The sequence below is a fragment of the Zonotrichia leucophrys genome, chromosome 15, assembly GCF_028769735.1.
Source record: "Zonotrichia leucophrys gambelii isolate GWCS_2022_RI chromosome 15, RI_Zleu_2.0, whole genome shotgun sequence".
NCBI classification, from domain to species: domain Eukaryota; kingdom Metazoa; phylum Chordata; class Aves; order Passeriformes; family Passerellidae; genus Zonotrichia; species Zonotrichia leucophrys.
The window spans coordinates 11,573,986-11,587,870 of NC_088185.1; the positions used below are offsets into that span (position 1 = coordinate 11,573,986).

Consider the following 13,885-nt stretch of genomic DNA (forward strand, 5'->3'; position numbering starts at 1 on the left):
GGCACTCAGTGGGTGCCTGGAGGCCAAGGGCAGGCAGGTACACAGTGGGCAGCTCTGGCAGCAGGGACAAAGCCCGGAGCTGCTCCAGCTGCCCACAGCAGGTGCCCAGCACCGCTTGTTGCTCCAGCCAAACGCTGCCTCCCCCCTGCTAAGAGGCTCCACATGGATCCCACCCTAGGGCTTGGGAATTAAGCGGATTTTAAGCTCTGCAATAAAAAGCCATTTGACTTGAAAGAATGTTGTTATTCCTGGGAGGGGGTTTGCGCTGCTTGCTTGGATCACCTCAAAGTGAGCCGGTACTCGGGCTGCCCAAGGAAATGCCGTCGCAGTCTCCTGGGAGGCTCAAGGAGCGCCATGACTGACACACAGCCCATCCCGGCAGTGGGGTCAGCCCAAAGCAAACCAGGAGTCCTGCTCAGTATCAGGTGTTCCAAGAGCCCCAACCCAGCATGGAAATGCTGCTCCCCCGATCTCCTCAGGTCTCTCGGCAAACCGGGAGCCTCCTTGGCCCGCTCGGAGCCCCGCGGGACGGGCAGGCCCTGCCCTGCCCCACAACGCGTGAGGGCTCGGCCCCGCTCCGGGGCGGAGCTCGGCCAGTGGCACTGTCCCGGAGCTTGGTTCGCAGTAACCCCTCACATCTTTGTCCCTGCAGCACCTGGACATTAGAAAAGCTCTCAGTGAAACCAGCTGGAAGTTGTTCCTGCAGAGCCTAATCCTAACCCTAACTCTGCCCTGCCCCACACGCGTGAGGGCTCGGCCCCGCTCCGGGGCGGAGCTCGGCCAGTGGCACTGTCCCGGAGCTTGGTTCGCAGTAACCCCTCACATCCTTGTCCCTGCGGCAGCTGGACATTAGAAAAGCTCTCAGTGAAACCAGCTGGAAGTTGTTCCTGCAGAGCCAGCGCAGTCCAAGTGCAGAGGGCACAGCTCGCCGTGTCCCCACAGGGCTGTGGGCAGAGCCCGGAGCTCGCTGTGCCGCAGGGAAACTGCCGAGCCTGCAGCTGCCTGGGCAAGAACCGCAGCATCGGCAAGAAAGCATTTTTCTGCCATTCCCATCTGCATTGAAGCAGTGGAAGACAAGGCTTAAGGCTGCAAAAACCAGTAGGAGAAACCAAAATAAATCAAGATTTTGATTTTCCCATAGGAAAGTTACCTAGATCCCATTTATAGTCCATTTGCCCTCCTCCTTATGTAACTTCTCTGCAGGAGTGGAGCAGAAAACACAGAGAAAATAAACAATTTGCTGCAAAGAAGTGGTGCAAGAGCCTGACTCACATCTAGCAGTGTGAGCAGATAACCTGAGGCTCACTGAACACACTGTGGAGAACAATGAATGCTGAAATCAACAGCGTGTCATGCATGTACAAACTGGCCCCAGGTAACATGACTAAAGCACAGCACGTTGCGCTTGAGAAAGATGCACAAAACCTACACTTTTGAGTTTATTTTATTAGTCTTAATGGCCTGACTTCCACATGTCTCATTTCCTTTTATTGAAGCTGTCAGAGGCATTACATTATCTCACATGCGTGCAAAACCAGCATTTCAATCGAGCTCATACAGGCTTGAAATGCCACAGCTTAGGAAAACAAGGCAGTGGGAGCTGCAGAGCGAGGGGGCGGGAGCAGAGTCCAGAGCACACCTACAGGCAAAATCTCCCAAGGCTTCCCGAACGAGCCGAGCACAGTCTCTAATCAGAGAGAAAGGATAGGTACTTCTGCACGCCGGATGATTCACCGGAGAAGGGCGAGCAGTCCTGTAGCAACAGAAGGCCGATGAGTAATTGATGGCTCGTCCTAGGCACAAAGCCGAGTCTTTTACCCCGTCTGCCAAACCAGCTCTACCGACATGCCCAGGGGGCAGCAGCACCTGCGCTGCTATTGCAAAGGTTTGAAAGAAACGGCATTGCACTCGGATTTTCACAGGAATTCCCCAGTGCTGCCCAGCTGGCCTCAGTTACTCATGCTCGCTGCAGCTTTTCATCCTCATTAGCGCTCCGTGACAGGGAAACACATCCCAGCTACAAAGATAAAGCAACAGATCCAGCCAGGTAGCCTGTGGGGGATGCATTCTCCCTCTGTCTCTCTTGTGGGCATGCTGCTGGCAGCGATCCCATGCACAAAATACCCCCTCGGGTCCCTGCACATGGTGCCCAAGGCACTCACCCACCTCCCCAGCCATTCTGCTCCTCTCATTTCCAAGATGTGAAGGACAGTGGTAGCAAAATTAACTACTAATGGCCAGAGACAGCCTTTTACAGCTGACCTGCCTTCACACAGCTGGCATTTGGACAGCAGGAAATCATGATATTTGGGCATTAACAAAGGCCTGCTCCACATTTTGTTTCCCCAGCCAGATTTCTTTTTAAGTGAGTTGCTCACATCCACATGTGTGTCATGCACAGCAGGTACAAATCACTACTGGCCAGGGTGCCATCAGAGGGGAGGCTCACAGGGCATTATGTACATGTACTGTGGCAAAGTCTGACCTTTATTTCAATGCTGCACATCCTCAAACCCTGGGAAGCCCAGGGGAAGTACTCAGCTGCTCTGTACATATCATAATTGTGGTACAAAAGCAGTTTGCAATATACAATTTAAATAAGAAAACAGTCATTGTAGCTGAGCCCACAAATTTACAGGGCTGCTTTTCACAGCAATTTTAACAATAACAACATGGCTCAACATCCCTATGCTATGCAGATGCAAACTGAGGAGCTGGTGCCCCAAAAACCGGGTGCACAGCCTTTCCCAGCGTCCCTGCACAGGGGTCCTGAGGCACAAACTGCACAGGTCTGCTCAGAGACAACATCTTGCTACACACACTCACTCTCACACAGAAAACCATCTGGCACACAGGCTAAATGACACACCTCAGTGCCACACAGCAGCTATTAGTGTGACATGAAAACATTCCCTAAATAACACCTAGGAGCATGTCTATCCTCCCTGAGAAGCAATGAGTCTGTGTCACCAAGTCCCCAGTGCCATCTGCACGTGGGCAAACAAGGAGGCCTCCCCCTTCTAAAAGGAAGATGAAAAGAATGCCTGCTTGCCTGGCAGTGCACAGGCTGCTCCTGCCCAGGATGGGACCACAGAGGAGGGAGGTGGAACCACTCTGATAACTAAACATGGACAGATCCCTGCAGACTCCCAGACAGGTGAGATAACTTCACACACTCACAGAGCAGGGCAGGAAGCACAGCTATAAATTATATTCTCCAAGGGTGGCAGGGAGCAGGAGAAGGAGTAAGTTCACAGTAGAAAATCTCCTTTCCCTCCAAAGGAAGAGTCTGGAGTGACAGAGAGCACTGCTGTTCATGGCCCTGCTTCTGACAACCTTGGAAAGCCCCAGAGGAGCCCCCCACATTCCATGAACCACGTCCCTCCACATCCACAGAATGAAGAACATTTCACTGACCTCAGATCTAGGGCTGGCAGAGGAGGGATGGGCATGGGCACAGGAAGACGCCACACACAGCCTTGCTGCTACGTCTCCTACATGGAACAAACTCTCCCCTGCCTGCAGACTCTGCAAACTCTGCCTGCTGGGCTCCAGACACACCTTGCTGTGCATTTTACTCTCACCTGCTGCTGGAAGAAAGGCAAGACTCTAGCTTTACTTTGACTACACTGACTGAGGAAGCTGCTCAGAGTTCACCAGGATTGCTTGCTTTGCTTGCCTTTGCAATATTTTCTACAGCTTTCTGGCCACGTGGATGGCTTACTGGAAGTCCTCTGCCCCTATCTCCTTGCACCAGGTCCCAGGAGGAAGGGATGTTGGAAGCTGCCAAATACAAGGTGCCAACACTGACTATGAGTTCAGCAGCTATTTAAATTCTGTTCTTGCAGACCTGTGGTTTCCTGCTCCTGCTGGGAAAAAACCACTGCACAACACATTGAGCCTGATCCACAGTGACATGGCTGGGGCAGCCACCAGTTCAACCACTGCTTGTGAAATATGGTGAGGGTTGTTGTGCAAGGACACAAGGAAGTGAAGGTGTCCCACTCTACTGCTTGCAGCAATACCTCGGCCTAGTGTAGGCAAAGCTTCACAAGTCCAACAGTAAATTCAATCTCATTTACAATTTTCTTTCAGTCTTTTCACTGGGAAGGGTCCTCCCCATTCACCAGCAGGCGTAGGGGAACAGAGGGTACTGGCTCCACTCTGCCATGGTGCCGTGGGCATGTCCTGGAGTTCCCTGTGTGTTGTACTCCGTGGAGAAGGCCGAGTAGCTCATTGCCCTGTACTGGCCGTGGGAAGGCACCACCCACTGCCCCAGGCCCTGCTCGGTGCCATAGGGACCGTACATGGGCGCGCGGGGCCCGGCTTTCCCCACAGAGTCCAGAGCCATGTTCACCACTCCTGTGTAGTCCTGGGGAGGAGGCAGAGGTGGGGGCAGTGGGGGCAGGTTGGTGAAGCCCTCTGGGAGCTGTTTGGAGTCGTGCTCGGGCACCATGGCCAGATCCAAGGCGTGGCACCGTGCGCGGAAATCGTTCAGGGTGGCGGTGTCACGGCTGGGAAGCTGCTGGCTGTCCCCAGCTTCGTGGAACCTGAAGGGGCAAGGGCATAGAGAAGAGCAAGTCAGACCTACCAGAGTGGAAAACCACAGAAAACCCACAAATATCCTCTGGGGAAAAGCAGGGCAAGCTCTTCCCCTTGCCTACTGCTTCATCTTACTGTTACTGTGGAATTTAGCCCAGGCCTCACTGTCACACTCATAGAAAAATGAAATGCCAGAGAAGGTGAGTCCAGAGTAACTTAGTTCAGGCGAAGTTCTAGTCTGGGCTCACTCATACCCAATTTTGCAATGAGGAAGGAAAATGGAGTCTTGTAACTCCTCCAGCACTTCCTCCAAAGGACAGGCAAGCTCTGTAGTACTCAGAGCTGGCTGGGAGAGCATTTGGGGACAGGGAAATAAGAACATTACAAAAACATGAGCATGCCCAGAACCAGTGGGTTTGAACTAGAAGAAAAAGGCTATCCTTGGACCTATGTCCATGCTAGTCAACCATCTCTCAGCCACATGTGCTCTCCAACAAAAAGGCATCCTCCCCCTATTCCCAGCTGGCTGTTTTTCTGAGGGAATGCCCAGCAGAAGAAGAGGACTCCCATCAGTTGAAGTGTGGCTTTGGAGCAGGAGGCAGCACTCACCGGTATGTGTGGTAGGATGGTGTTGGCACCTGCTGCTCCCTGGCCAGAGGCTCCCTCTGCTCAGCAGGCACTGGTGAGGCTGCAGGGAAGGCCTGGCTGCTGTTCTGCTCCGAGCCCCAGAAGGGATAGCCACTGCTCACCACCACCGGGTTACTCTCTTCCTTCACATCCACATTCTCATCCTTCTCAAAATCTGACTCAAAGCAGGGAAAAGAAAGAACGGGAAAGAATGAGAAAGGGGAAGAGGGAGGCAAAGCTCACAATGGTCTGTTGGCAGGCAGGGTGGTGAAAGGAAACACACAACCACCTCCTGCAGTCCTTCTGCCTTGAGGGAATAGCCCCTCCCAGCTCATTTCTGCCCACACACTGTGGTGGTCACTCCTGCCTGCCCTCCTTGGCTGTGCTACTGCAAGCAGCACCACGAGCTGGAGCAAGGAATGATTTAGCTTAAAAAACTTGCTGAATATCATTCTCTGGGTTTGTTGTGATCAATATTACCACGTTCCTCAGCAGCAGGCTCCTTTTCCTCAGGCAGCTTCCTCTTCTGGCTCTTGGCTGGACTGGGCTTCTGGCATTTGGCTCGTCCTTCCCTGGAAAGAAACAAGACATGGGGGTAGCTTGGATGTAAGCTTTTTGTCTAAATATGTAGGCAGGGATGCTATAGGAAAAGAAAGAAAACCCATAACATTTTTAAAGTTTAAGTAAAAAAGAGTCAGTTTTGGCCTTTTTTCATCAGGAATTTTTTTTTGAGGAGATTTTTTTTCAGGCATAAAAAAACACAAAACAAAATCTCAGATATTTTTGTAACATTTTCTGCTTGGGAAAAAACCTCCATTTTTTTCCTTCTCTATTGCCAGTCTGGGGTTGCAATTTAAGCTGTTTTTTTAAACTCATCCACTGGCTGCCCTCAGACCAAGCAGAAGATCTCACTGGCATTGGATCCATTTTCCCTCTTGCAGACAAAATCTCCCCCTGGAAGAAACACTTTTCCACCCACAGGAAAAGGAGACAAGGGAGCCTCCAAATGTCAGAATCAAGCTGATCTCCAAGAGACCAAATGGTCTGCTGTGGACTCCTGTTATCACTGCTATTCACATGTCAGACTCCAGTCTAGCTCCAATGTGCAAGAGAGTGCAGGTCTCAAATTTGTCACACCTCCCACATTGCTGTAGGAATTGTCACCTCCCACTCCCCAAGTCTCTTGAGAAGAGGCTGCACAGAGGGACATCACTCCCAGATACAGGGAAATGCAGTGTGCACAATGCAGCAGCTCAGCAGAGCTGGCTGGTAGTTTTGTTCAAAGACCTTGGGTAAAATTCACAAGTGAGCTCCAGCTAGAAACAAAGTGAAATGAAAAGACAGTTTACCTCCGAGTGTTCTTCCCATGTTCACGGAAACCTTTAGCAAATGGATTGTTGTCAATCTTGAGCTTTGTAATCTTTAAATGAAAAGAACAAGACTCAGCATCACAGTGACTGCTCCAAGACCTTCACCTCTATCATAAGATATTTATCACAAGAGATAAACTGTGTGAGGGTTTTGGACATGGCCTTGCCACAGTATCTCAGCTCTCCCAGCAGCTCCCATCATGGATCAGGAACTGACCCACAGAGAGAAGTGCCCCTGTCAGGGTCAGCAGGGATTTGGGTGGGACTCATCTGGCTACAGAAATTTACAGGGTGAGGATCTGTATCTGGACCTGCAGCCATACTTTTTACTGCATTTGGAGTTCTGTGTCACTGACACTCAGGACCATCACAGTGCATGACTCATCACAGAGATGTTTTCCACAGGAACCACAAAGTGCCTATTTCATCCCACTGTTCACCACAGGTGCCCAGGATGAGCAGACAGGAAGGAGCCACCTCCTCTAGAGGAATTTTACAGACAGCATGCCCAAAAGCAGAGCCTGCACACCGTACCTGCTCGTTCTGGTAGGCAGTGACAGAGGTGAAGACAGTCTCAGGGAAGCTGAACACCTGGAAGATGCTCCAGCGGACACTGAAGAGGTCGTCGGCCTGCACGATGTGGAAGCGCGGCTTGTAACGGTGCATGGAGTGCAGGATGATCTGGGACACACAAGGGACAAGGTTTCCATGTGCCACCACTGCCAGCACACTGCACATGCCCTGCCCAGACTCCCAGGACACCCATTTCCAAGCAGGGGCTCCTTGGGATTGGTGTCTGACAGCACAGACCCATGCCTTCCCTGGCAGGGAGCCAAGGGGGCACAAGGGCTGGGCTGAGGGAGGAAAAAAGGGCCCCTGGATATGTTTTAATTTCTACATCATCTAATTTCTCACAAATCCTGCTTAATTTCCCACAAAGTTCGTCTGCAATGAATTCCAAGAGAGCACAGCACAACCTACATGCCCATGTTGATCCAGAGTGTTGTTGGTGAGCTTCAGTTTTTGGAAGGAGACAGGTTCCTTCATCCAGTGGCTGCCAGGAGCTGGGGAATCTGGGTGGACATAGGTGCGACAAGGCAGCTGGGGCTCTGCTTTTCCAGCAACTTCCCACTGATCTTTATTCCACTGGGAAGGGAAAGACAGAAATCTGGAGCTTAAAAAAAATGCTTTCAGTACAGAAAAAGCCCAGCAAGTTTGCCTCACTGTCAATTCAGTGCACTCCTCTGAAGCACAAGTAGCAGATTCTCTCTTATGAGCCATGATCATGTTACCAAATCAGCTCCAAGTTTAGGCTTCATTTTTTCTCCCTTTCTCCCTATGGCTGCCAGAAAAGTCTGACATTAATCATGATTAAAACTGTGGTGCTTACAATGAAAATTAGTTACCTTTCCAGCTGCTCCCCAAGCAAACCTGACAAATAACTCCAGAGAGACATAAAATCCATCAATTACTTCTGAACTTTGTCCAAAGAGAATTTATTTATCAGTGTGACAAGTGAAGCATAAAGATCAATCTATTTCAAACAAAGATGAAAGGACAGCATAAATTCTGTTATTTAAAGTACTTACTTTGTACCTGAAGTTATCCATTGGCACAAAATCTACCAGCATGAGGTACTTGGCATACGGGATTAAGCCAGAGACTTTGATTTTGCATTGAGGAAACATTCGTCTGAGGGAGAAATGAAAAATAGAGAATAATGGTTTCTCTGAAGAGTGGCTGTTAATGATCAAGCAGCATGGCACATTTACTCACTACTGTGCAAAGCCCTGTGAGCAGTATTCCTCCAGCCAGCCACTGACCATTTGTCCATCTCACTGATGGACTGTTTAGTCCTGTGGGGTTGGATGGGACAGACATTAACAGGGCAGCAGGCACTGAGGGCCTGACACTGTTTCAGCTTTTGTTCTTCCAATTCCTCTAACACAGCAGTGGGAAACTTGAAAGGAGCTATTTGGAGGCTGTACGTAGTTCCTGGCCTGCTGCAGCCCTCACAGCCCTGGAGGATGGATTAAACCTGAGTGTGGGCAGGAGACGTGCTCTCATCTAAGAGCACACCCAGCTTTCTGTTCCCCTACTCCCTGCCATACTTTTAACTTCTGACTCTGCAAAAAAGCTTTGACAGCTACCTCCCTACCCAAAGGGATTATTCCAGCTCACAGCAGCTTTGACACAATACTTTACAGCTTCACAATTCCATCTTCTTTCACTGCAAGCTCCACGATACATGACTCATTTATACTTCAGTGGAGTCTGCACACACAGATCTTTAAGAGTCTGGGCCATATTTTTGTCTGCAAACACAGACTCAAACCCAAACATTTACTGCTCAACTGCTGCTGCCTGTGACCCAGGCAAAGGGAGCCCAGGGCACTTCCAGAGCAACCTCAAAGTGATAGGAGAAGCACCAGTGTTAAGTGGTGAGATAAGGGTACAGGAGTTTTCTCAGCACATCAGCCCCACAGGTGACCCTTTGCACTTCACAGTTTGGACTCCTATGACATCCTGAAAGTGCAATTCTTCTGCCAGGATCAGGAGGATCTGCATAACTGGTTACAAAAGCAGTTTAAGGGCCACCATTCGGAAAATGATCACCTGGAGACTTTGCCAACAGCTTGGAGGGGTGTGGTGTGTGTGGTCAGCTGTCCTGTGCCCTTACCTGCCAGATTTGGTGATGATCATCTCAGTTCCTATCTGGTGAAACTTCATCCAGAGCCCCATGTCCTCGAGGGTGACCACGATGGAGCTCTGTGGGAAGGGCTCCAGGCTGGGGGAAGGAAGGGCCTCACACGGCGCTTTCACGTCTGCAGGGAGAAAAGAGACACTGGCTGCAGACAGACAGGAGGGGAACTGACCCTGCTCTGGGCAGTCTGTGCCACTACAAACCTCCTCAAAACTGCTCCTTTTCTTCAAAGGATTTCTGTTACTCAGTAGGCTCAGAGGTGGGGAGCCTTTCCCAACAGGTTTGGGTTTAGCTGGTGGGTCCTTTTGTAAGATCTGTGTGTTGTACCAACCCACCCTAAATTCCACTGTTACAAAACCCACACTGGCAGGTAGCCACAATCACTGTGCTGGTATGATCAGGGTTACACAAAACACTTCATCAAGAGAATACAGTGAAAGCTGAAAGGACTGGAAAGATTTTAATAGGGAAAAATGACAAGTAGGTGGTAGCAGAGGTGAAAAATGCCCCAGAAGACAAAGATGAGACAGACAGGAGCCCTAAATGTAGTGAAGGCAAGAAAAGGAGGTGACAGACCATATTCTGAGAAGGGAATGGCTGCTCTGAGCAGGAATTGGAACTGGGGATCACTGAGGAGCCTGTGAGAGGGGTGGAAGGTTCTCCTCAGTAACGCCCCATGGCAGTGCTGCAATCTGCCTGCTCTGCCTCTTGAGGCACAGAACCCACTGTGGGCCTGGGGAACAGGAAAGGGAAACCATTCTGGAGGAACTGCTGTCAATGGCACCAATCACCTCTGCACAGCTGCTTGGACTAAAAACCTCCTTAAAACCCTGAGCAAGTGCTCTCAGCAATATTGTAAGGCAGGCAAGATTGCTGCTGCCCTGCTGAAGGCCCAGTTCCATTTTAGGTGAGGATGTGACCCGGTGCAGCTCTGGTGGGCTGAGCTCAGAGCCAGCAGGGTTTAGGAACCTGCCCTGAGGAGGGGTGAGCAGCCTGCTCAGCAGGGCTGTCCCCTCTGGCTGCTGCATCAGCAGCCAGGCACAGCTATTTGTTTAAAAGGCAGATTTTTCTGCCTCTCAGCCTGATCAGATCTTATTCAGAGCACAGCAGAAAAAAGGGAATTTTTACCATGTTACAGCTTTCCTGAGTAATGCCTTCAAAAGAGTATTCACAAAAAGCAGACAACTATTTTCAGAGAAATTAGCTTTTGTCACAAAGGGACATCTTTCCCCCAAAACAACCCAATACAACTCTAAGCGGTTCTTCCCTCAGGATTAAGAAGTAGAAAACATTAAAATGCAATTTTGTCTGTTTGTAGAGGTCTTTAGGCACTTTAAAAAAAAATCCTCTACCCTTTTTTCTGCTTTGATCCAACATTAATGAACTGGCCAAGAAGTGACACCTAGTTTGCTCACCAAGATTAGCCTGTTAACATCTTCTTACGAAAGCTTCCCCCATATCCTCTTGCAAAGACATGAAAGCTGCCATGAGACCATGCATTTGGTAGCTCAGCGCAGCACATGTATCAAAAGGAGTTACAATAAAATTGGGCTGATTTCCCACAGGAGCCATCCAGTCACAAATAAATGCAAACAGGTTTTGATTAGCTAGACAGATGCTCACTCCTTCCCCAAATGAATTTGCGAATTAACATTTCTTTAAGCAAATTCCAAAGCCATTAAACGAGACTACAAGAAGGCAGATCTCAGGAGTCTTTAGTGAGGGGAGATTTCCAATGAAGTCGAGAGGAACTGAAGTGAAAGGAGTTCAACACTGAATTAAAAATCAAAGGCAGATATTATAATCTGGTTTTTACCACAATGAGTCCACAATGCACCTGTAGGAGCACAATGCTGCAGGAGACAGGGACAATAATGCTGCAGCTGAGGTTTGAAAAAAATGCAGTTCAGGTTTGTGTGCACAGGCTGGGGCTGGAAAGCAGGACATGGTCAGTGTGCATGAGGACTGGAGATGGTGTGAGCTGGGGAAGGGACCCACTCAGCTGCTTCAGCAGGGCCCTGCAGTGATGGATCTGTTTGTAGGATTCTGTTTGGATTTTTGTTTCCCTCCCAGTTTGTGCCTGTGTAACTGATGGCAAGGCTCAGGCACTCACCCTCCCACAGAGATGCCTGAGTGTTGGAACTATGGCATGGAGAGGTTTGGGCAGAGCGTCCAAGCACTGAGTGGAACTGGTGTGAGCTGTTCTTCTATGGTTTCCTCTTCTGTGCAACTTGGCTTTAAAACCATTATTATCTAAAAGAGATTTAAACCTTTTCCTGCAGTTCTAGTTTGACTTTTTAAAAAATATTCCTATTATCTTGTGTTGCTAACACCACACATGGTCTGCTCAAAAACATGTTCTTTATGTCCAGATGAGGTTGAAAGGGAGGCAGCTGCTATGGTAAAGGCACTGAAAATTAAGAGATCTTCAATCTATTCTGTGCTTGATTTCAAGGTCCTCATATCAATAGGAGTAGCTTGTGCTACAGTTTCTGTATCTAAAATGAGCCATACACATCTTTTTGTCATCTTGGGGACAGAAAGGAAAGGAGAAATGTGAGACAATTTAGTAGTTTAAAGAGGAAGATCTCTGGATAGAAGATGCTGGAGTGCAATTCCCTCACCTAAAGCAGTTCCTCAATTAATTTTCCCTCACTGAGACAATGTTAAAATGTCAGAAAATTTGTTGCAGCCTTCCCAAAAAATGTGTAGGATAGGATTTGCAATACTGGGAAAACTCCAATAAGGGAAAAGCTACACTAAAATCAGTTATTATTACATTTGTTGCTGTTATCTTCCAAGTGAAGCCCAACACTCACAGCTATCCAGCCTCCACCAGGGAGGAACACACATCAATATACAAAGCTTTCTAATAAATTCATCTTGCAAACAAGCACAAAAACCCCTCCCATGTTCTCTGATCTTCTCAATGCCAGCAGAAACACCCCAACCCTCTGGAGGGAGCCTCATTTCTCAGACCCAGAGAGTTTTTTGGCAATAACAAAAATATGTTGTTTTACAAATGCACCAGCTTCATCTCTCAGATGCATCCAGTCCTCACCTGGAACATTTCTGCTGTAGGGGGTCATACACAGAAGCAACCCAGTAAGAAAATGAGGTGAACACTGCAATATTTGGAATCTTTAACATGAAAAATCCATAATACAGTCTACTCTTTTTTTTCATTGTTGCTCTTTTGTTTTTCAACTTAAAATTCAAGTGGCAGAAATCAGTATGAATCAGATCAATACAGCAGGGACTGAAAAAACCCAAAACAGCAGCAAAGGTGGAAATCATCTCAATCACTGCACATGCATTTTGCTCATGAATGAGACAACATCTTGCAGAGGAAGAACAAGGAAGCTGAGAGTGCACAGTCACCTCTGATGTGCCTCTGATAAACTGGGCCAGGGTTTTGTTCTGATGTAGAGTAAAACCCCAGAGTAAATTCAGGGTTCAGTTGCACTGACAAATACAGCACCTCTGGGCTGGCCTTTAGTGTCCCAAGGCATCTCTGTCCTTGTGCCCAATCCAATCATGCTCCTCACAGGAGGGATTAGCAGCATGCTATGAGATGGATTGAAGGAAAACACAATGAAACCCTAAGGAAATCACAAAAATCCTGTGTTGGGCATGAACCTGGAAGGAGTCAGCTATGCCTGATTGGGGTTCATGCTTTCAAAGGACACAGGAAATTGGGAAAAAACCTCAAGCCAGAGAGTTTGTATCAGAAGTGTTATTAAAAATATAACAAGTATTTCCAAACTTTCTGTGGCCTTCAACCTGAAGAACCCAGTGCTTTGCAGACAATACACAAACACCTCCAGCCTTCAACTGAAGGGTCACACTGCATGATGTGATGTGGGTAAGGGAATTTTGGGCATAATTGTGACCAAACCTTTACAAAAGATCTTTTGAAGCTCTCAAAAAACCACTCAAATGCACAATTTTTCATCTAGGCTTATGGAAAAAAATCCATTTTTTAAATCCTCTCCAGCCCCATGCAGTCTTCTAAGATGCTGGAAGGCCCTTCAGGAGCACTTTCTGCCATGAGTCTAGGATCTTCCCGTGCAGTGAGAAAGGGAAGGAGCCCTTCACTTACCTGGTAAAGCTTGCATTTTTCCATGTACTGTGACGTCGAGGAGCTTGCAGGGCCAAGAGAGCCACCAGAGTTCTTCCAAGGGGAGCCAAAATAGTCCAGTTCCAAAGCAGGTCCGATTTCCTGAGGCAAGCACAAGCCCTTCCTTCCGAGATCCAGTGTCAAGAGTGAGCGGGTGAGGATGGGACTCCAAGCACAGCCAGCCAAGGTGAGTTCCTGTTTTATGGAGCCTAATGAGCAGGGAGGAGCTTCCCGCCAGGGTTGTCCCCTTGCGAGCCTTTGATGTCCGAAGGGACAAAGAGAGGAAGGATCTGCAGCAATGGCTGGGGCTAAGGGAAGAAAATCAAAGAGAATTAACATGGCTTTGACATACAGGAAACCCTACAGGGGAAATGCACCTTGATTTACTGCTAACGCACTTTTAAACAAATAGAGACAAGACTGAAAACATCAGTTCACGACTTGGCTACAAAATAAAAACAAATCCCTTAAACAGCAAGCAGGGATAATTTCTCTTTGGCTGTTCCATGGGTTTGTGATGAT

At 48.6% G+C, this 13,885-nt stretch overlaps 1 protein-coding gene across 1 annotated transcript; it reads right to left on the bottom strand.

Annotated features, from left to right (window-relative positions):
* Positions 1-1,384: 1,384 nt before the first annotated feature.
* Positions 1,385-13,665, bottom strand: LOC135454717 (T-box-containing protein TBX6L). Its single transcript, XM_064727091.1, has 9 exons — positions 13,346-13,665; positions 9,220-9,364; positions 8,129-8,231; positions 7,521-7,685; positions 7,074-7,220; positions 6,519-6,589; positions 5,650-5,741; positions 5,152-5,344; positions 1,385-4,550 (listed from the first exon to the last, which is right to left on the bottom strand). The coding sequence occupies exons 1-9, from the start codon at positions 13,359-13,361 to the stop codon at positions 4,124-4,126; spliced, it is 1,359 nt and encodes a 452-aa protein (XP_064583161.1). The 5' UTR covers positions 13,362-13,665; the 3' UTR covers positions 1,385-4,123.
* Between the last annotated feature and the right edge of the window lie 220 nt (positions 13,666-13,885).

Coding starts and splice junctions, on each gene's coding strand:
- LOC135454717 (XM_064727091.1), bottom strand. Junction 8,232..9,219: donor ATCATCACCAAATCTGGCAG/GTAAGGGCACAG, acceptor TTTCTCCCTCAG/ACGAATGTTTCCTCAATGCA. Junction 7,221..7,520: donor CTCTGGATCAACATGGGCAT/GTAGGTTGTGCT, acceptor TGTGTGTCCCAG/ATCATCCTGCACTCCATGCA.